The sequence below is a fragment of the Arvicanthis niloticus genome, chromosome 13 (assembly GCF_011762505.2).
Source record: "Arvicanthis niloticus isolate mArvNil1 chromosome 13, mArvNil1.pat.X, whole genome shotgun sequence".
In the NCBI taxonomy this organism is placed as follows: Eukaryota; Metazoa; Chordata; class Mammalia; order Rodentia; family Muridae; genus Arvicanthis; species Arvicanthis niloticus.
The window spans coordinates 13,660,319-13,683,670 of record NC_047670.1 but is presented as its reverse complement, the minus strand read 5'-3'; the positions used below and the strand labels follow the sequence as shown (position 1 = coordinate 13,683,670).

Here is a 23,352-nt window from a genome sequence, read left to right as displayed (position 1 = left end):
TGCTGAGCTGGCTAGTCACTCACACACAGTGCAGGAGTGTGTGTATGGGGATCTGCCTCAGCCATGGCTTAGGAGTACGCTAGATGAAGAAAAGTTAAAGGCACCGTCAATCCACCACTGACTCAGCCTCTCCTTGGCACAGATGGGCAGACATGATGGTGCTGTTTCCTGGCAAGGAGACTGCTTGGATGCCATGAAATAACTCTACTCACGATCCTGCCATTAAAACCAGTGAAAGCCAGAGAGCAGAAAGGGGACTGAAAGCATTAAAGAGACATTCCTTTGATTTAAAAGCATCACTACATCAAGTGTGATGAAAACTCAGTTACTCAGAAAGCTGTCAGCCCCTGACTTAAAAGGAAAAAAAAAAAGTTTATAGCATTTTTTAAAAGATTGATTTTATCTTAACTGTGTGTCTGTTTGTATGTGCCCACCAGCATAGCTGCCCACAGAGGCGAGCACAGGGTTTAGATCCTCTGGAGCTGGCGACACAGGCTCTTGAGAGCCACCTGACATGGTACTGAGAACTGAATTCAGGTCCTCTGCAGGACACTCTTAGTGGCTGGGCCACCTCTCCAGCCTCATCATCCTTCCCTGTTATTAAATATCCTTTAAATTAAATATCCTTTAAATTAAATATCCTTTATTAGTTTCTGACAATTTTGGACAAGTAATGCTTTCTGGTTCTCTTGCTCTTCCCCCTCCCTATCAGTCTCCTTCCCATATTCATGCCCTTTCCTTCTGTGACCACTGAGTTTTCCCAGGGCTTTCTGTGAAACCTTGAGTTTGAAACTATCCAGTGCATCCTGGGGGTGGAGTTACCAATGGGTATACAAGTAAAGATAAGGGCTGTCCCTCCCCAGGAGTCCACTGTAGGTAGCAGCTCAGCAAGGAAGGGTCGGGCCGTAAGTCCCTACGGATCTATGATTAACTCTGCCCAGTCTTGTGAAAGCTCAGTTCCAGCAGCCAGGGCTGCTGGAACAGCGGGATTGCAATGGCTGCTCTGCCTGGACAGAGCGGTCTGCAGCCCTTCCCCCATGTCCCAGCTCTCTTACATTCTTTCTGCTCCCTGTTCTGTGATTTCCCCTTGGCCTCAGAGAGGGTGTCATAAGCACCCCAGCACCTGTACAGTTTTTAAAATTGATTTTATTTATATGAGTATACTGTCACTGTCTTCAGACACACCAGAAGAGGGCATCAGATCCAATTACAGATTGTTATGAGCCACCATGTGGTTGCTGTGAATTGAACTCAGGACCTCTGGAAGAGCAGTCAGTGTTCTTAACCACTGAGCCATCTCTCCAACCCCATAAGCCCCCCTTTTAGGGAAAAGCCCTCAACTGTCATGTATTCTTAGCACTGTGAACATCCATTTGTCTCACACTATGAAAAGCAGTTTTTCTAACTGTCCCCTCCTGGGGATGATGGTTAAGTCTGCAAAGTTCTTGTCTTGGCAACATGAGGACCCGAGTTTGATCCCCAGAACCCACATAAAAAGCCAAGCATGGTAACAGATACTTGTAATCTTGGCAGTGAGACAGGAGGCAGAACAGAATCGCTGGTGTTCCCTGTTAGCTCTCCTCACCCACTTGGAGAAGACATAGACCAGTGACAGACTCTCAAGTAAAAGGTGCACAGTGCCTGAGGAATAACAAGTGAGATGTCCTCTGACCGCCACAGACATGCACACACGTGCACACACACAAGAACATACACAAATATATCATCAACTTGGTCTTTGAATTTTGTATTGTGCTTTCAGATAAACATTAAAATTGACAAAAAGATAAAATCTGATCTGAGTCAGCATCTCTATTAAGTAAATTGGGCCTTTTTTTTTTTACTTTTTATTTTTATATGTATGGATGTTTGCCTGCGTGTATGTCTGTGTACCACATTCTTGCATATAGTTCTCAAGCAGGCCAAAAGAGGGCATCATGTCCCCTAGAACTGGAGTTACAACAGTTGTGAGCTGTCGTATGGTACTAGAAGTCAAACCCAAACACTCTGGAAGGGCAGCCAGTGTTCTTTTCCATGGAGCCATCTCTCTCCAGCTTGAGATGAGCCCTTAAAAAATAAATTAAGATTTACACTCTCACATATTAAAATGCTCAGGTCTAAGAAGGAGATTGGAGACTGAGGGGACGTGCTGGTACAGAGGAAACCAGGATAGGCTTGGAATTTGGAGTCTGCTCTGAATCCCCGGAAAGTGGCAGGAGAGCCTGGGAAGGGCTGTTAACACCAGATGGCTGAAAGCCCTCTAGCAGGCTGAGGAATTTAAGTCTGTTCAACAGACAAAAGTGCCATCCTCGGGGAGCGACCAGGATTCCATCCAAACTGTGCTTTGTGCTCTAGTGTGTCTGACAGCATCTGTCACAGATATTCTCAGCGCTGGGGACCTTAGCAGACTTCCAGCACAGCTCAATGAAAACTATTTATTTGTATGAGAGCAGTATCAGGGTCTGCAGTCACAGGCTTCAGTGTGCCCGTCGGGTGACAACCAGTTTGCCTCATGAGGAGGGTTTGGCCTCACAGTGGCTGGCTGTGCGCCCTGCTCTCTCCCTCCTCAGCATGCGTCATGATATTAACGGTGCATGTGTGCTTATGTGGTGATGCAGTCACTGCCGTCCTTACGAGACTCTAAGTCCCTTTGCAGGTGGCCAGCACAAAGTCCTGCTGCTGAGGAAATGTATGGACCCAGCTTATGGCAACAGCAGTTCCTAGCTATCTCTGCAGGAGGCAAGAGCTTGTGCCTCTGCTCCAAGTGTCGCCTGGACCTCTTGGGTCACTAGACGACCCCCCCCCCCACACACACACACATACACACGTACTAACCAGGAAGAGCAAGAAGAGGTGGGAATAAGGGCTTTTAGTCATTTACTTACAGTTGCCTGGCTTCAAAATTCTGAGGAAGAGCTTTTGTAATAACAGGAGAAAATCAGTGTATTACCTTTTAAAAGAATCATTTCAAAACAAATGAACAAGGTCCTTGAGATACTATGTGGTTTTGTTTTTGTACCAGAAGACTTCCCCTTATAGAACAGACAGAGCAGATGGCAAGGAAATGCTGATTATTTTCTGGACAGGCTGGGGCTCTGCAAAGTCCAAGGAATAACTGTGTGGCCCCGTCTACTGAAACAGAATGCTATTAGACATTCTGGAGTCCATTAAAAAACACTTATGTTAGGACTGGAAGATGCTCAGATAGTGACGTGCCTGTTGGGCAAGCATGAGGACCTGAGTTCAATCCCAAGGCAATGTGAAAAGCCAGGCATGGGTGCTGGTAACCCAGCACTGGGGAGGCAGAGACGGGTGGATCCTTTAGTTCACCAGTGAGCCGGCCTAGCTTGACTGGCAAGCTCCAGAACCCAGTGAGAGACTTTGTTGGCCTGGAGGAAAAGAGGGGAAAAAAGAAAGAAAAAGAAAGGGAGGAAGAGGAAAGGAAAGGAGAAGGGAAGACCTCCTCTTTCCATCCCCCATTGCATTGCACCGTGAAATTCACTTACTTACAGTTACACACACACACACACCATTTCCCAATGCCAAGATGCATCCCTTCTGTTAAACTAGACTGGCTAAGAGGTAGGATTTCAGCAGCAGTGTTTGCTAAATATCCTTAAAATCCCTAGAGTGAGGTAGTAGAGAATCATCAAATCCCATGAAAAAAAAAAAAAATCCCCATGATCCTCTGAGGGGAAAGTATTCTTCTAGGACTTCTTTTGTGACCTAGGACGCCAAGGCTCAACCTTTTCTCTCCAGACACACAAGAGAACACAGTGTGGTAGGACCAGGAAAGATTACAGCTCCCAGTCCCAGAGATTTGGCCCATGAATACCGAGCTTGCCAGTTGGCTCTATGTGGCTGTTCTCTCATTCTGTTTTTAGAATGTTGGGATTTATGACCATGAGTGATTTGTACTGACCCAAGGGAGACTGTTGAGGGATTAATCTTATTAAACAAAGACAAAGGAATAAACGGAGACCGGGCTCTAACCAGATGCCTTGTTTTCCTAGCATCGATCTCTTCCATTTGAGAAAAAAAGTACAGATGTTTTTGGACAATCCCTTTATACTTTTGAAAAACAACTATTGTCTCCCTCACAGCCTGGAAGGACTTCACTGAAGAGTGATAAACCCACTTTAGGGCATGGAAGAGACCTCGGCTTCAGAGTTCCTGTTACCCTGGCACAGTCTTCTGCCTTGTCTGCCTGGTGACTCAAGTATGGCTTGCGACATCCGTCATCCGTCAAGCATTCTCTTCCAGAAGCTGTTCAAAGACTTCCTCCCCAGGGTTCTGCAGCTATTACCATTTTCCCCAGTATGGAAAGGCTGCTGTGTGTCACTGTGCCTGGCCCAGTGAGCATAACTGGTCTGCTCTACTGGATTGCTCAGAGTCTCCTGCGCTGCCCCTTTGCACATGTTTCATAAATGTTCATGGCTGAAGAGACAGTGACTGTTGGAGCTATGTGCCGGGACCCATAAAGTCACACCACGGGACAGGTCTCACGTGGGAGGTTTATCCAGGGGAAAGAGGGGTCGGGGGTACAGAAGCTGCCTCTGGGTGGAGGAAAGAAAAAAAGGAGAGAGGGGAGGAGGAATGGGGCCTCTTATCAGGAATGTGGTACCTGTGAGGGAGAGGACATGTGACACTAGGTAGCAATGAGAATTGCCTCTCAGCGGCTAGTGATGACATGTCCTGCTGTAGCTAGGCTCCTCGGGCTGGCCATGGAGGTACCTGACTGCCAACAATGACTGAGGTCCATATCCCCTGCCTTCCAGCAAAGATGTTCCTAACTCCCCAAAGCCCTTTCCCCCAACAGAAATGGGATCCAGGAAAGATGAGAGAGATGAAAGTGAACTCCTGCACATCTTCATGCCCCTCCTCATCCTTAGCAAAATTCACTCCTGTCTGAGGACAGGAGCATGGAGGCACCTCTAGTTACCAGATAGGAAGCCAGAAAAGCTGTCATGATGGGTAGAGAATCTGCTTGCTATCTGCTAATGCCTAGTACCAATTACAGTACCCAACACATTGGAGTTGCACAACAGGTCATTGTTGGCTAGATAAATAAATTCACATCTCTGTCACACAAACACAGGCTTGTTGGATGTCTTGAATTTATTCTTCTTACATGGACTACAAGCTCAGTGAAGGATTGGGCCAACACCCAGAAGTGCAGGCATTCCTGTGTCGTTGGGATGGATCAAATTGTGAGTTACTGCTGTTCTGACCTGATAGCCTCCTCTCTGCCCACCCCAGAGCACTGCCACCTGGTAGGTGCTCCTGGGAAGGAATGGGAGACCTGGAAAAGAGCCTTACTATTCTTTAATTTCCCTTCATCAAAGATAAATTTTTCTGATTAGCAGATCTTTGCCTTGGAGTTGAAGATAGTCACAGAATTTGGGTGTCTTCCCACTTCTGTGTTCTTCAAACCCAATCAACTCTTTGATACTTTTTGCTACTGTTCTTAACCTTCCCTGCCAAGAGGAGCCAGGATCAGCTCAACCGATCATGGTAAAATGCCACCCAGTCTTCTGGTGTCTGCTCCAGCCTAGCACGGCAATCCGCTCTGGTCTCTCCTTTGCATAACTCTTAGTGACTTCCCACTGCTCTAGAATGATATCCCAACTATAGAGAGTGAGGCAGAGAGTACCATACAATTGCCCGGTTACTCTTCAGTTCTACCTAATGCTTCTCCATCTCTCCTCTTTGTCCTTCAAGATTTTTCATGCTCCATGACTTCTGCACATGCTGTTCTTTTTTACCTCAAATGTTCATACCCCTCCCTTGCCTGCTTTTCACCTACCTAATTTTTATGTATCCTTTAGGATACATCTTAAAGTGTATTTTGTGAGGGCTGGAGAGATGGCTCAGCAGTAAAGAGCACTGGCTGCTCTACAAGAAGTCCTGAGTTCAATTCCCAGCACTCATATGTGGCTCACAACCATCTGTAATAGGCTCTGAGTCCCTCTTCTGGTATGTGTGAAGACAGAGCATATATATATATATATATATATATATATATATATATATATATCTTTTAAAGTGTATTTTCCAAGGAAACTTCAGTTGTATTTGTTAAGTCCTCTCTCACAGTTTCCCACTATAGTTTCCACAACAACTATAATTTAATGCTGAATTTGTAAACAACATGAACTCCCGCCTGTCACATAGAAGCAGCCAAGTCCTTATACCTGTTTGACTCAGCAGGCTCAACTACCCAGCCTGTTGCCTGGCATGTAGTCAGTGAAGGAATGTTTGTGAATGATCGAATTGTTCTACTTCTTCATTCAAGAAAATTCTCCATTGTATAAGGAAAACCATAGTGAATCAAAGGGACCCAAAAAGATGTGAGGGAAAAAAATTCCATTGAGATTCTAGTAAGGAATTCTTTGGTTTGCTGGAGTCAGCTCATCCAAAACTGTTGACTGGCATTTCTTCTGCATAGGTAGCTTGCCATGGCCATGGTAGAAGTGTTTACACCAGGGAAATTGGCAAACACTGCAAACTGGAGCCGTTTTTCCTAGAAAGATGGTTAAACACCAACCAGCACATCATTGAGGGACCAGCAACACTGTCCTGTAAACATGGAGTAAGGCGTGTTTAAGGACTACCACTTGTGATGATTTGTACATGTTTGGCCCAGGGAGTGTCACTCTTAGGAGGTATGGCCTTGTCGGGGAAGGTGTGTCACTGTGGGCACAGGCTTTAATACCCTTGTCCTACCTTCGTGGGAGCCAGTATTCTGCTAGCAGCCTTCAGATGAAGATGTAGATCTCTGAGCTCCTCCTGCACCATGCCTACCTGGAGGCTGCCATGTTCCCACCTTGATAATAATGAACTGAACCTCTGAACCTATAAGCCAGCTCCAAAGAGTTGCCTTGGTTATGGTATCTACTCACAGTAGTTAAATCCTAACTAAGACACACTTAACGCGATGATGAAAAAGTGGCTTTGCTGAGGTGATTCTGCACAAAGATGTGAAGAGATGATGTAGAAACAGAGTCTTGCAGGGAGTCACCACTGGAGGACAGCAGCATGTCTCTGCTAAAAAGCAAGGGGGGAGGCAAAACTTGCCCTTAGCTGGGAGACTTCAGCAAATGACCTTCAAGAAACAATTTTCTTTTCTTTTCGTTTTGGATCTTTGTTTGTTTGTGTGTGTGTTTTGATTTGTTTTGTTTTTGAGACAAGGTCTATCAGTGTAACAGAGTCCTGGCTATCTTAGAACTCACTTTGTAGACCAGGCTAGGATTAAAAGAATATTCCACCACATCCAGCAGGAAACAGTTTTCATAAAGCTGTGAAATAATTGAATGTAGAAAGTGCCCTGTTTACAGAGTTAAAGGAGACATAATAGATGGGGAAGCATGTGGCCTGGAGCAGGCTTAACAAACGCATACTCCTCACTTCTTACGTCTTGAGACAGGATGGAGAAAGGTCTACATGACACAGGCATGACCCTAGAGACAAGATCTGCCCAAGTCACAATTCCATAAAGACGGTTTCATTTTATTGGGTACTTAGGAAAGCTTCAGACATGGATATGACACTTAAAAAATATTTTAAAAGTATCTTTGGCTATGTTTGGTTTGTTAAATTGATCTAATACAGCAAAATTGGCATTTGAAGCTTATAACAAATGGTCAGGCCAAATTCAGGCTGTGTCTTGCCAGGGGCAACTTTTAGTACACAGTCAGCAAAATGTGCCTGTCTGCCTTCGGTCCTGAGGAATTTTATTGGAGTGATGGAAGGACAGGTGAAATCAATTAGTAAGGGCGCCCTAGCTCCGAGCCTCAAGGCGGTGCTGCACTCCATCCACGGGGTCTCCCCCCAGGGGCGCGTGAACCCTGTACTTAAGCATTTCCCTTCACTCACATCCTGATCTTAGTGCTGGGTCTCAGTCCAGAGAACTTAGGATGTGCATCTCGTTAACATTGGGGGAGGGGAGCACGAGGCAGAGGCTGTGGCTGCTTGAATAACATCACCCAGGGCTTAATCAAAGGGCTTTTATAGATGCTTCAGACGTTAGACAAGCCGCAGCGCATGCTCTTGGCACCAACGACAGCTTAATTTCTTCTTTGGAGTCAAAGCAAATGAACACCTTCAGTAAGGCACTGTATTTTTTTTTAAATAATTCCTTCTAGTATTTAACCCCAAAATGGAGAAATGAGAAATTGTTTATGAGAGAGAGAGAGAGAGAGATAGAGAGAGAGAGAGAGAGAGAGCGAGCTGTTACCACAGCTGCGATTTCACTTTACTGGGGTCTCTGCCTGCCCCAACCCAAAAGCTGACCCTTGGGTTAGACATCTACAAAGGCAAGTCAAACCCAAGCCCATATTTTGGGGACCATCCCCCCTTTTTCATTGTCCCAGAAAGCACTAATCTTATTTTGACAGCTGCAATTTGGATTTTAAGACTCAACAGTAAATGTGAGTCATCTGCCTTGTGCTTCTCTCCTGAAAGAAACCAAATGAACCCAAAGTCCCAGAGAAAACAAAGCCGGCCCTCTCTGGCAGGCTCCAGCTGGCTGTTGTCTCTCCCCAGAGCTTTTGGCTAAATTCTCCTATTCACTTGAGAGATGTTGGCTTTCCTTGGGGAAAGGAAAGTGAGGCTATGGGAGGGTCTCCCACGCAAAATACTAAAACCCAAGTAACTGGGCTGGAGACAGCTCAGAGGTAAGAACAGCCCGTGCCTTTTCAGTGAACCCCCAAGGAGGCTCACAACAGGCTGTAAACCCAGGCCCAGGAGATCCACTGCTCCCTTCTGGCCTCCACAGGTACCACACACACAAAATGATGCACAGACATACATATAGGCAACATCCATATACATATACATTTTAAAAAGACCCTGACTGAATGTAGTAATCAATGAAATAATACTTCATTGTGGGAGGGCAACACTTTTCGGTTTTCAAAGTTATCACATCATATGGTCTTAATACACACACATACACACACACACTCATCCGTGCACATGCAGACTCAGCGGACTTCCTAGTGAGAGTTAAACATCTGGGTCAAAGGGCTTTAAAACAGAATGGACATGAGAATCCACAGGTGCACTGTGAGCCCTGCGGGGAGGTCCTGATTTATCAGGTCTAGGCAGGTGGAGACTGGAATACATAGAGGAAGCACAAGCTTTAGGCTTGCTTCCCCACGTGTGGAATTCTTTCAAAACTATTATTGCTTCGTGTTTAGTCAGTTCAGTTCTCCCACAGGGCTTTTCTCTCTCCAGATTCCTTCTGTTTTTAACTCTGTGCCCTGACATAGGCAGAGAGTGAGGGAATGATGCACCATGATCCCTAAACTCTAGGCTCAGCAGCCAGGATTAGGAAGAATGGGTGGCCGGATTTACTTCTCAGCAAGGCCTCTGCGCACCCGCAGGTGCTCTTAGCCGCAGCTGGGTTAGCTGCTGGCTTGAGCAGTGGATGCTCATCCTCCCTGCCCCCACCTGTCTCTCTTTCTATCTATGTCTCTCTTTCTGTCTATCTATCTATCTATCTATCTATCTATCTATCTATCTATCTACCTACCTCTCTATCTCCGTGTTTCTCCTTTCTCTCTGCCTCTCTATTTCTCCCCAGACCCCTCTCTAAACCGCTAACAAGCATGTCCTGCCACAGGCTTTCTCTTCATTGATAATCTTCCCTCTCTAAGCACTTGCGTGGCATAGCTCCTGGACTCTGTAATTTGCTCTCAAAACTATGTTTCTCTGTGAAGAACTATGTCAGTCTCATTACTACTACCCACCCACCCACCCCACGTTATGTCATAAAGTCATCCTTAGGACAAATCATTGCTATGGTCTTGATAACTCTTTAGGCATAAAGAATACACACTGAACTGAAACTGATCAGAATTATAAACTGATTGTAGCTTGTATATCCTGCACTGTACGGGGCATGTAGGGGAAGCTAAAGTGTGAGTTTCTTAAGTCTCACATACACAAGAGAAATACCCAGGAAGAGTGCTCACCCACAGAAAGGATCCCGTGGGGAATGAATAAATGCATTCATTTGAATCATTATTTGCCTTCTAGTACAGAGCAATCATTAACGTCAGATCCAACTGTGACTTTAATATGCAGGACTAATTGCAACTTCGCCCTTGACACACAGGTTCAGCTCCTCCAGTCACCAAAGACCCAGTCGGAAACCAGCTGGAGTTTCCAACTGCTTTCGCCTAGTTCCAAGTCTCTCTCTCCAATCTCTTTTGCTTGCAGCATTTTGAGCACCACTTACCTTCCGAGTCCTCGTTCTGATTTATAGATGCTGGCTTTATTGATTTGTAATTGGCAGAAATAAACTGCATTAAATGCAAGGTCAAGCAGTTGTGGCAGCGCAGCCTGGTGCTGGGGAGGCTGAGGCCGAGAATCTAGTGTAAGACTAGGTTGGGCTACCTATGAAAAACACATCTCAATAAAAAAATAAATTGTATAAATTGATAAATGGGGCATATCTATACATTACCAACACAGTCAAGAGAGCAAATAGAATCGTCCTTATTCATCCTGTAACTCCTCCACCTGCCCCTCTTCTAGGTCCCAGAGTAACCACTGATCTGCCTGCCCTCTGTCAGCATGGATTAAATGACACTGCAAGTGGCTGGGGGGTTGGTCTGGTGTTGCTATGTATTTAAATGCTAAACACTGGCCGAGATCTGGTTGCATTCCACCCCCCCCCCCCCAACAGCTCCTCACTCATCAAGAGATACAATGTAAACTTTGCTCCCCAGTTTACAGCTATTGAGTAAGTAAAAGTGGCTGGAGAGATCAGAAGTAGGAGGAGTTCCAGTTACGGGGGAGGGCAGGGGGGAGGGGTGCAGGTAGGGAACACAAGGAAGAAGGAAAGGACAGAAAGTCTCCATCAGACATGATGGAGGAAGAGCACAGGGCAGAGTGAAATGCCCTCCCCACCCCACCCCAAAAGACTGCTGGAGCAGAAACAGCCCATAGAGGGGAAGTAGCCAGTTTAACCATTAGAAAATTAGATTGGGGGTAACCCTCAGTAATTGAGCAAAAGCTAAATAAATAAATCATAGTCTGAGTCTCATTCATTTGAAGTTAGATTGGCCCAGGATAGGAATACTTTGCTTAATTTACAGCAAGTATTCTATTTTAACATCTAGTTCCTTTCATGTAGAAGGTTTACACTGAGCCACACTGGCTGCTGCCTCTGGAGTCCATTCCTCGTTGCTGGGTAGTATTACAGTGTGTGCTTGAGTGTTCATTCCCCAGATTAGAGAACTGTTTGGGAAAGATTAGGAGATGTAGCTTTGATGGAGGACGTGTGTCACTGGGAGCAGACTTTGAGGTTTCAAAAGGCTATGCCATTCCTAGTTGCCTGTCTCTCTGCCTCTGGCTTGTGGGTCAAAATATAAGCTGACAGCTTATGTTGCAATGCCATGTCTGCCTGCTTGCTGTCACACTCCCCAACATGCTGGTCATGGACTCTAACTAACCTTCTGAAACTGTAAATCTTCAACAAACTCTTCTATAAGTTGCCTTAGTCATGTGTTTCTATTGTTCTATCACAGAAATAGAAAAGTCACTAAAATACAGTGTATCAAAGTTTCAGGTTTTGATTGTGTCAGCCACTCTTCAAAAGTATAGGACTACACAGAGAAACCCTGTCTCAAAAAACAAAAAACAAACAAACAAAAATTATCTATTCTAGAGCTCGAGAAATGGCTGAGCAGTTAGAGTGCTTGCTGTTCTTCCAGAGAACCTGAGCTCAGTTCCCAATACCCATGCTGGGTGGTATACAGCTGTCTGTAACTCCAGGTTTAGAGTATCCAACATCATTTTCTGGTCTCTGAGGATATGCATACACACATGGCGCATACTCATTGGCACACACACACACACACACACACACAGAGAGAGAGAGAGAGAGAGAGAGAGAGAGAGAGAGAGAGAGAGAGAGAGACAGAGACAGAGACAGAGAGACAGAGAAAGAGAGACAGAGACAGAGAGAGACAGAGACAGAGAAGGAAAATCTTTTAAAAATGTATCTAGTCTAGTTAGTGTGCAGGGGTACCCCAGTGTGGTTTGGATTTGCATTTTCCTACTGGCTAGTAATGAATGTCCTTTCATGAGCTTCTTTGTTATCCATATGCCTTCTTTGATTTTCAGACCTGGGATTGAACCCAGATCTTACACACACTGTACAAACATCCTGCAAACCCTGAACTACACCTCAGCTCTATGCCACCTTTGGTTTAGTGTCTACTCAAATCTTTTGTCAATTTTAATGGGTTGTTTAATTTTCTTTATAATTCTGAAATCTTTGTTGGGTATGTTTTGCAAATGTTTTATCCTAGTCTGGTTTATCTTTTCTTTTTAGTAGCAATATAACTCAAAGATCAATGAATTTTGATAAAATTTATTGATTATTTTCTTTTAAGTCTTAAGAATTTTTTTTTTTTGCCAAACCTGGCAATATTTCCCTATAGTTTTATCTAGGGTATTTAATAGAATTTATTCTTATGTCAGTCAGTTGAAAGTCAGTGCAGTGAGGCAGTGGAGTGGAGTTGGGGAAGATAAAGCTAGAGGATAAAAAGAAGCCAGAAGATTAGAAAAGATTGCCAGAATTAGTTTGAGGCCAAGCAGAGCAATTCAGTGAGAAGCCAAGAGAAGTCAGATTGAGTCAGTCAGCTTAGAGAGATGTTTGAGCCACAACAGCTGAGTTGAACCACCAGCCAGAGTCCAGAAAGAAGTATAAAGGGTGAGGTTACTCAGTAGTAAGCCTCCAAGACAACAATTACTTCAAGCAAATAAAAGTACTTTTACAGTAAATGTCTCGTATGATGATACTCATTAGGGAAAGCTCTTTGAAAGGCAGAAAGAATCAGTAAATGTAGACTTCTAGAACATTCCATGAGTGGAACTCAGAAGGTGAGCTCTAAATGCATTTGATCTAGTTTTGAATGGAAGGGAACTTTGCAATAATTGGTGTTCACTAAGCTGAGGGTTACTCAGACACTGAAGATGCCCCAAAGCAGGTCACTTAAAATGAATTTATATATTCCCTGAAAAAGAGACATTAGTGGCCATGGGTGGAGCAGGTAGGAATAGTCTTCCATACCTGACAGGGTATTTATCTGTCTGGAATATGGCTTCAGAGGGTACAAACAGGATAAAAGGTAGAAATGACAGAAATAAGATTTCAGCTCACTTGGTAACACAGGATATCTAGGATCCAGGTGCTCTGCAGTACACAACCAGCTTCTCTAGAGCCATTTCCCATCTGGACACCGCAGGGGATAGAGTTCTACCGATGCATGGGGAAGAGGGCTAGAACTTTGAGACAGATGCCCATGACACTCTGGGAATCTCTGAGTCACCTATGCCTGTCCCCTCTCTCCACAAAGGCAGAGTATAAACAGAAAGCAGTGAGGAAAGTACACTTTAATTCATAATGTAGGTTTGTGTGGGAAGGCGGTGACTCAGGGTCCCTCCCACATTTTATGTACTGACAGTAGCACAGCCAATGGCATGGAGAATTAACAGTGAGATATTTGTCAATGAATTAGTCTCAAGCCTCCCACAATCAGCAGGTCACGGACCATGTCAAACCTGGGCTTGGGGAATCTCTGTTTGCAGCCCTCTAGGGTCTCTCAAGAAACATGTAATATGGAGTGGCTAAGATCTGGACACAAGACCATTTTGATTGGGGCTTGGCCACATTTCCTAAATTGTCTAATGCTTTTGTCCTTTGTTTTCCTTATCTGTAGAATGACACTGATAAAATCCACTTAAGATCTCAGTGGGACAATCTCTCAAGGCAATAAACGTAAAGTTCTCAGGAAGCTCCTGGCACACATCAAACACTTGAAGAGTGTCTGGAGTCAGGCTGACCTCATGTCCCGAGCACTGAGTTGGTTAAGGGCTGCATCAGCTGTCGATTGTTATTACAGTGCTTATTTGGTTTTCTCCCATGTAAGAAAGCAAACTCCAAACCAAAAACCAAAAAACCAAAACACACAAACAAAACAAAACAAAAACAAAAAAAACCTTCTAAGCATTGATTTTCCACATTTCTAGGGTTCCGCATGTGACCTAGTATATTTCTATGTCCAAACACTTTTGACCAGACCAAAAAAACAGGTGCTTCAGGGAAAGATGTAGAATCCACATTCTTTTTCAACTGGGAGATTATCCAGCTACAGTCAGAACAGGATAATAAGAAATGGTGCATAGCTGTGTCTCATTTCGCCCCAGGCATGTTGTACCAGTGTCAGCCAGGAGGCAGCATGTAGACAGGTCTGTCGGGCTCCGCTTTACCTTCGTCATCCAGAAATTCGGTACATGGGCTGTCATGGTTCAATCAGCCGAGTAAGTTCTAACTTGTGACGATAGTTCCCATTTAGTAAGTGAGGAAACCGAGGGTCAAGGAGTTTAAATAAGCAGGTCTGACTGAGGCAGACACAACCAGAAGATGATAATGTCGGGATCCAAATTGAAGTCTATGGACTACAATGGTACTATTAGTCTCACAAGCCCCATTTCAGAAATGCAGCTGAGACAGTATGATTTGCTTCTGAGAAAGAAGCATGTACCTTTACCTCTGGTGCTGAAGATTACAGTAGCGGCCTCAGGGTAACTAGGCCTGGGCGGAAGACAAGGCTCAGCCACACTTCAGTGCCTCCCCCTACTTCCCTAAGGCTAGATACTCTCCCTGACCCTCACTGCCCAAGGTTAGAGGACCTCAAAGGGCAGCAACCATCGGACAGAAGCTCTCTGAAACTCTAAACCTGTAATCCCCAAACTCAGGAGGACAGAAGTTCACATAGTGAAACCATGTGTCAAAAAAGAAAAGGGACCAGAGAGATAATTTAGAAGCTAAGAACATGTATTGCTTTTGCCAAAAACCTGAGTTCAATTCCCAGCACCCATATCAGGTGGCTCACAACCACCTGTAACCCCAGATCACAGTGGAAATAACACCTTTGACTTGTATGACTCAGACACACCTGTAATTACAAATTAGCAGTATGTTTTGGGGAGGAGGAGGAATGGGAGGAGGAGAGAGAACAGAAGGAGGAGGAGGAGGTGGTGGAGCCTAGAGATACGGCTCCGCATTGGGAGGACTTGTTGCTCTTGCAGAAGACTCAAGGTTGGTTCCTAGAACAACCGCGGCAGCGCACAACCATCTGTAAATTCAGTTCCAGAGGATCTGACGCCCTCTTCTGGCCTCCACGGGTATGTGGTACATGCAGTGAACAGACATTCATGCAGGTAAAATACCCATACATGTAAAGTAAAAGAAACAAATCCTTTTCTGAAAAAGAACAAAGGGAGACCCTGGGTTGTTGAGTGGGAGTCTTCGGGGACTCTGGGAGTTGCTCTCTGACTCGTTTGTCACTCTCGAATTTAAGAGCCTCTACCCCGGGCTCCTGCCCTTCCTTCTTTGGTGGACTTCCCTACTCCCACACCTAATGGCCTGTTTAAAGCTCAGGTAGCTTCTGCTTTGAGCTCTTGGATGTCATAGTCCTAGGCAGAGCTCTGCCTGGCTCCTTCCTTTTTTTCCCTAAGCCTAGGCACTTCCCTCAGGCTGAGGGAAGTCTGAGGACACCAGGCCTACACTGGGCTGGGCAGGACTGACAAAGGCTGCTTGTGAAACTGAAGGAAGAAAAGCTCTTTGGTTTTATTTATTTATTTATCTGTCGGTGTCAGAATTTGTCGGCATGGGAGCCAGCCCATAGAAAACAGGCACTGGCAGCTTCCCAGACCCTAGTCAGTCATAGGGCATGAGACACAGAGAATATTTTGTGCTCCTCAAAGAAGAGAGGGCAAAAAGGGGGTGGGTATGATGGTTGAACACACCTGAAGAGGACAGGGTGACCAAGAAGATGTGTGAGATGACTCTAGATGACCCTTCCCAGGCTCCCTGGCCCTTCAGTAAATTCTATTAAACCCATGAGAATTTCCGTGTCCAACTTCTGCTGGGGAACCTGAGGGACTGTCAAAGGTTTCAGTGAAAGATGAAGATGATTCAGCTAGGGTCCTGGGGTCACAGAGGAGCCCCAGAACAGACAGCCAAGTGGACAGGAAGGACAGACATCCTTCCATCAACTGCTCAGTGCTGACACTGAGAAGTGAGAAGAAAAGTGGAAACTGTGGTTTGGCTCTCTAAATGCAGTGCTAATTACAGCCATTTGTGCGAACTGCTATCCATTAGTGCTTAATTGCTCGCCGTGTGAGACTGTAATAATTTTGCATTGTCATGAAGTACATGTCAGGCTCTGCTGAGTTCTCTTTGCTTCCTTGCAGCCAGTCTTCCCAGGCCTTGTGTGCTCAGTTGGGTTGTATGGGGTTAAAACAGTGGTTATAGTTCAACTTCCAGAAAATGAGGAGAAGGGGGGGAAGGAGGAGCAGGGGAGGAGGAGGAGAAGAGGGAGGAGGAAGAGGAGGAAGACAAGGAAGAGGAAGAGGAAGGGTATATACCCACTATATGATTAATTCCAGAAAAGCTGAGGTACTTCCTGCTGGCTTAAATATCAGTGTATTGTCTAGTTTTGGGAGCCAGGCCAGAGAAGAACACTATAAGTTCTAATGCTTTATATCTGTTTGTCCTTTTTTTTTTTTTTTAAATTAGGAGAACAATAAAATGTCTATCACCAAAGCAGCCAGATCCCTGCATACCTCTAGAATTGGGTGTGCCCAATGACTCACTGCTCAGTCCATGCTTGGGGAAGAAGATAAAAGAGAGAAACAGCTCCTTAGGGCCCAGCTAATAAAGCCAGGGTGGGAAAGCTTCCACCAAGAAGCAGTAGAGGTGAGAGGGACTGCTTCTTGGAGACAGCATCTTCACCAACCTTTCACACATTGCCTGGTGACCTACTATGTGCCTGACTTAAGCACTGTGATGGGGAAGGGGGAGGCACCAGAAAATACAAAAGCTGTTTCCAGCTCTGAGGAGGTGGCAGGTAGGTTGGGTGAGGGACTATGGGTGAATAAGAGACACCTAGCTAAAGCACAAGCAACACTGACACATCAGTAAAGTGGTCTTACTTCTGCAAGTCTTCTGATCCGTGTTGAGAATGTACCCTTGCTTGCACTTGCAGATGTATGAGCCAGGCGTGTTGATGCAGAAGTGGGCACAGTTGTGTTCTGAGACGCTGCACATGTGGACAGCTGCAAAGAAAGACAAAGAAGATGAGCAGTGACACCTTCCCTCAGCCTCTGTCTATCCAGCAGTCGTGTGTTGTGAGCATGTGAAGAAGAGGGTTGAGCCCAAAGAGAAACAATCTGAAGTTCCTTTCAGCAGGGAGGTTCTCTGTCTACAGTTGACAGTCAGAGTAAGGTGGAAGAGGAACAGTGTTAGGTGAACTATATGAAACTGCTGACTTTGTATGGTTTTTGACCTACAAATCCACAAATTTCAGGTTCAGCTTAACACCATTTTTAGGCAGAGAAGATCAGAGACATTTCTGATTTCAGAATGTCGTCAGTAAGATGGAGCCTTGAGTAGGCAGAAGTGGAGCCGGGAGGCCAGCTACTGGTTAAGTGAAGGCGTTAGAATCCAACAGCCTCCCACACTCAGAAATCCTAAGAACAATGTACTTTCAAATCTGCATAAAGTATACAAAAATTTGGAATAACACTGTATTCAAATGTTTTATACTGCCATGATTTTTGTGTCTCAATTTTAAATGCTGTTGCATTTAGTTTTTGAAAATATCTCAGCTTCAGACTCACAGGTGCTTACATAAGTCTATTTGGAGCTCTTGCAATTCTTGTTTTGTTTTTCAGATTAGCAGCATAGCTTTATTTTCAACAACAAACATTGAAGCACTAGACCAAATGTCCCCTAATGGTCCCTAAGGCCTGAGGACCAAATCAGGATAAAAAATTAGGCCCCCACATTTATGTAGCAGCTACCATTTCTGGAATCTTTTCCCTGGGGAAAACTGCGATGGAGATAAAGGTCAGACCTGGATCCCCAGTCAGGCTTAACAGGAAACCGGAGGCCCGAAACGATGCATGGTGTTCACCACTAGGGAAAGCTGGTCAAGAAAGTTCATGATGGAAATCCGGAGGAGGCGAGAATCTCCCGCGATCCAGTGTACCTCCAGTATGCTGCTGCTCACTTTAAGCTCCTTCCCTACCAGTCCTTGGTGTGGTTCAACATCAGGAGCTAGGGACCCACAGGCGATTTCTGCCTCCGAAGAGGTCCGGAAAGACACGAAGAGGGCGAATTTAAGATGTCGGATCCCAGGCCTTTGGGTTAAAGGTACCGTGCTTTTGCTGGAATTTCGGGAGGTTTCCAGTGCTCTTGCAACAGGGTGCGCTCCACTGGGAAAAGCTGCCATTATGCCTGCATCGCCAGGACAGCAGCCGCCAATCAGCCCATCGGCGCCATCTGCAGTGTGGCTTAAACCCGTGCGTGCTGTCTGTACATCTGCTGTTGCTCCTCCCTCCAACCCACCCTTGTGTTACCAGCCTGCCCCCTCCACCACTGCTGCGGCCCAGAACCTACCTTGCAATTCTTGTTTTTTAACATCTCAGTTTATGGCTTTAATCGATCTAGTACAACTTGAGCATATTTAAAATTAACAGCCATCAGCGTTAACAGAACACATTAGGTAAGTATTCTCATAAACAAAAGATGTCCAAATGAGAAAATAGTTTTCTGAAGCTTATACAATAAAGGAGAAATTTAAGAGCAATCCTATGTTTAGGTAGGGAAACTCAACTACCTATGGACTACTTATGCATATACACCTGTCTATATTTAAGTAAGGAATGTTGTGGCCAATTGTAAACACAAATTAAAGTTACTTGTGTAAGTTACTTAAGAGAGAACCTTAATTTAAAAAAAATGCCCCCACCAGTTTGACCTGTGGAATATTTTCTTATTGCTGATTGACAGGATGGCCCATCTCTATGGGTTGTGCTCTTCCTTGGCTGGTGGTCCTGGGTGGCATAAGAAAGCAAGCTGTGCCAGGTGTGGTGGCTCTCATCTTTAATCCCAGCATTCAGGAGGCAGAAGTAGGGGCATCTCTGGAAGTCTGAGGCCAGCCTGGTCTACATAGTAAGTTCCAGGACAGCCAGATCTATATAGTGAGATCCTGTTTTGAAATAATAACAAAGAAAGGAAGGAAGGGCTGGGCAGTGGTGGTGCATGCCTTTAATCCCAGCACTTGGGAGGCAGAGGCAGGTGGATTTCTGAGTTCGAGGCCAGCCTGGTCTACAGAGTGAGTTCCAGGACAGCCAGGGCTACACAGAGAAACCCTGTCTCGGAAAAAAAAAAAAAAAAAAAAAAAGGAATGAAAGAAGGAAGGAAGGAAAAAGGAAGAGTGAGGGAGGGAAGGAGAGAGGGAGAGAGGGAGAAAGGCAAAAGAAAAGAAAGGAAAGAAAGAGAAGAGGAGAGAGAGAGAGAGAGAGAGAGAGAGAGAGAGAGAGAGAGAGAGAGAGAGAAAAGAAAAGCCATGAGGGACAAGCCAGTAAGCACTCCATGGCCTCTGCTTCCTCCCTGCCTCCAGGTTCCAGCCTTGACACCCCTTCGTGATGATTCTTGACCTGAGAGTTGTAAGCTGGTTTTGGTCATGGTGTTTTATCACAGCAATAGAAACTCTAAGACAGCAATATATGAGATAGGGGAATGAAACTGTTTTATTTTATAACAGCACAATTTAGAGCAAAGTGTTCTGAGCTCATAACTGTATTTTAGCTCCTGTTGGATATAAATCACATAAGGGAAGTTGGAGGTTTAATCCAACCATTTTTTTTTTACTACAAGATGAAATAGTTGACCTTTTCATGACCCTGAGAAATTTTAATATCTTTGTATTAAACGAAGCTAAGCATTACACCAACCTCATCAGGGCCTTATGAGACTTAACTGAACTAACCTGATAAAGTGGCCAGAACGGTGATCAAGAACGCTTAATACCTATTAACTGTTTCATAGCAAAGGAAAAGTATCATGCTGTTTGATTTTTCTTTTCGATTTTATTCTATGTGTCTTGCCTGCATGTATGTCTGTACATCACATGCATGCCTGGTGCCTGAGAAGGTCAGAAGAGGGCATCCAATCCTCCAGAACAGGAGTTACAGATGATTGGGTACTGCCACGGAGTGCTGAGAATTGAACCAAGTTCCTCTGGAAAAACAACCAGTGCTCTAACTACTGAACCATCTCTCCATCATAGTATCATTCATTTTACATTTGGGAACACTATCTCTTCCTATACCCTACCATCAATCTGTCTATCAGTCTGTCTATCTATCTATCTGTCTATCTGTCTGTCTGTCTGTCTAACCATCCACTTGGATTTTCATTCAACATTAATCACAAATTCTATCTGTACTGACGCAAGCACTGTATTTTACAACATCCAAAATGTGCTCTAATTTCAAAGATAGTAAAATGATCCTCATTCTGACAGACTGCATATTTGTGGATTTGCCTGGCCACTGAAGTGTACTTGTAACCTCAGACCTGTACAGCACTTCCCCAGGCTTCACTGAGTCACTGAGAGATAACAATAGTCTATCTCCTGGGTTTGCTGCCCTTGCATGGGTTGAACAAGGCAGCATCGATTCTTTTAATCTTCTATTTCATATAATAGTGAATTGTTGCTTTCATAGTCCAAGCAGCACTGTGGGTTTTGTTTTGTTTTTTTTTTTTTTTTTTTTTTTTTTTTTTTTTTTTTACATTTTTGCAGGTTCTGTAGGTAATTTTCCTGTTTGAAATGACCCACTAAGTACAAAAAGCTATGATAAAGCCTTTTTAGGAAAATAAATATATTAAAATATGTTCCAACCTAGAATGATTTAAGGTCTTTAATGGCCATGAGCTCAAGGTTAGTGAGTCAACAATTCATATTAAATTTGTTGTCTCTGAATAGATTATATATTGACCAGCTATGAAAATGTCAGGTGACCAGAGGCTCATAGCAACCAATCCTGCCTATATTTTGTATAAAAGAAATGATTCCATATCCTTTAATTCAGTGTTTACAGTGACTTCAGTGGAGCAAAATCTCATTGAACAATGGGAAACAATTCTATCTGAGATTTAATCTCACATGTAAGCTCTAACTTAATTAACCTTCTTTGATTGAATTAAATTATCTGGCTCTGGATGAAGTCTACTGATGGCTTCATCCATTGGTCCAAAGGCCATTTCGCAGCCTACTTAGACATTTACCTGTTGGTCAGCAGGGGGATGGTTTCTAATCTTTCACCTTTAGACAGATTTAATGAGCATGCTCAAATATGTTTCCCAGAAGACATATAGTTATTTCTCCAAGATTGGCTCCAGTGTAACTAACCACTGGACCCAAGTCAAGTTGAGTTTCCATCACCTTCAAAAGAATCTCAAACATTTTTATAGAACAGAATAAAAGCTGTACGTCTGCTGAGTCCTGTGGCAGAGAGTGTCTCTGCACACATCTGGGTCTCGTGCCTGCTCAACTTTGCTGTGCTGTTAAAGAAGAAGGTTGCAGTGTTCTGCCTCCCCCACTGAGCTGAAGAACTGTGTGAGCCAATTAGTGCCATTCCTCAGAAAGTACCATGTTTAAGCTCCACCAAGGATTTTACTCAGAAGAAATAATAAACCACTAGCCTGAATCAGTATAACTGGAATTTTTAAAATTATAAAATTTATTATTTTAAATTTTGTGGTGTCTAGAATTGGAATTATTTATTTATTTATTTATTTATTATTCACTTTATATCCCTCTCATTGGCCCACTCCTGGTTGAATTTTTTATTTTTAAGACAATGTCTCATTTAACCCAAGCAGGCCTAAGGGAAGAATGTGTGTGTGTGTGTGTATGTGTGTGTGTGTGTGTGTGTGTGTGCACTCATGCCTTTAATCTCAGCATTTAGAAGGTAGAGGCAGGCAGATCTGTGACTAACTATGTAATAGAACTATGTAATTAGGTCCTATATCAAAGAAAGGAGGAAAGAAAGAAAGAAAGAAAGAAAGAAAGAAAGAAAGAAAGAAAGAAAGAGAAGAAGAGAGGTAAGGAGGGAAGGAAAGAAGAATAAGTAGCTAATTTTTTGAGATGGGGTTGTTTGTTTTGATTTGTAAAAGAGTTTTGCTATGTAGCCTGGACTGGCCTAGAGTCTATCAGCATCCTGCCTCAGCCTCCTGCACGCTGGGACTACAGGTGTGCACCACCACACCCAGCTTGCTTATGAGAGTCACACAGGGAGAAGACCGGGGCGGGATTCGAACTCGGAAAGTCGGGCACATCTGCCCTCTGGTGGCGGGCACCAAAGCCATGCGCCACCACACGCTTGCTATGAAATCTGTTTTTAAAAACACATGTGAATAATCAAATGAGCATTCTGTTCTGTGTAGCTGACTGAGGGTCTCATCAGGAACAATCACTGAATGTATAAGCCAGCATCTATGTAGGTTTGCTTCCCTGTTTCACAAGAGAGCCTCAAAGGGGTGAAATCAATGTAGACTCTGCCCAGATGCAGGGTGTGCCTTCAGAACACTATTAGGGCCTTAAGCTGTGTCTAAGTGGGAAAGGGCTGTTAGGGTAGGAACAGCTATGCCCTGGGCTCTGAAATGCCATCTAGACTGATAAAACAGACCCGAAGGGGTTAAGTAAATGCAGCCGTAGCCAAGCTTCACTGAGTCACCAGATTTCAGAAGACAGACTTTTAACCATAAGACGTGCAGTTTTCAACCTTGAGAGTCAGTGTTTTCTGCTCCTGGGCAAAAAAAACGGATGCCAGGGCGTGTGGAGTTTGGTCAGCTTGCACACAGAGCCTTGATTCGCAGGACTCTGGTCTTTTTGGTGGGCTCCAGGGTGGCCTGAGATTATGACCTCATGATTTCCCCATGCTGTAGCTGTCCTGGGAAGTCACTAACCACAGGCATAAAACTGCTACTGTGCCAGGTTCATGGTCATACAGCTAGCCAGAGCCAAATCCAGTATTCCTTCTTACTCAGAGAAGTCTGGATCCAGAATAACCAACGTCACTTGCATGACAGTGGCTCCTTCCCTGAGTACATCTGGATATAGCCTGCTGCTCTCAAAGGTCCACCTCACTTTTCAGTCCTGCCTGCCAGGCTCTCCCTTAAGTATCCTGTCCTTCCATGCACACACACACACAGTGTTTGCCCTCCCCATGCTGGCTCTTCACCCTTCATCATCACTTTCAAACTGTGAGTCATGGCCCCTTAGTGGGGGAGGGGGGGTGAAACCAGCTAAAGGGCCAGGACTGGCAGATAGCTGATAGATAGATAGATAGATAGATAGATAGATAGATAGATAGATAGATAGAGAAATGTAGATATAGATTTTTAAAATAAAACAGACTTTAAACTATCATCATTCTGTGCTCGGAGCATGGTGATCACCTTCCCTACACAGCCCT

General features: G+C 44.4%; 1 protein-coding gene across 3 annotated transcripts in view; it reads right to left on the bottom strand.

Annotated features, from left to right (window-relative positions):
* Positions 1-23,352, bottom strand: part of Matn2 (matrilin 2) — a 142,374-nt gene that overhangs the window by 59,083 nt on the left and 59,939 nt on the right. For all 3 annotated transcript variants that reach the window (XM_034516989.2, XM_034516990.2, XM_076911252.1), the window contains exon 4: positions 17,017-17,139. In XM_034516989.2, coding sequence (XP_034372880.1) covers positions 17,017-17,139 — 123 coding nt within the window. The remainder of the gene's footprint in view (positions 1-17,016; positions 17,140-23,352) is intronic.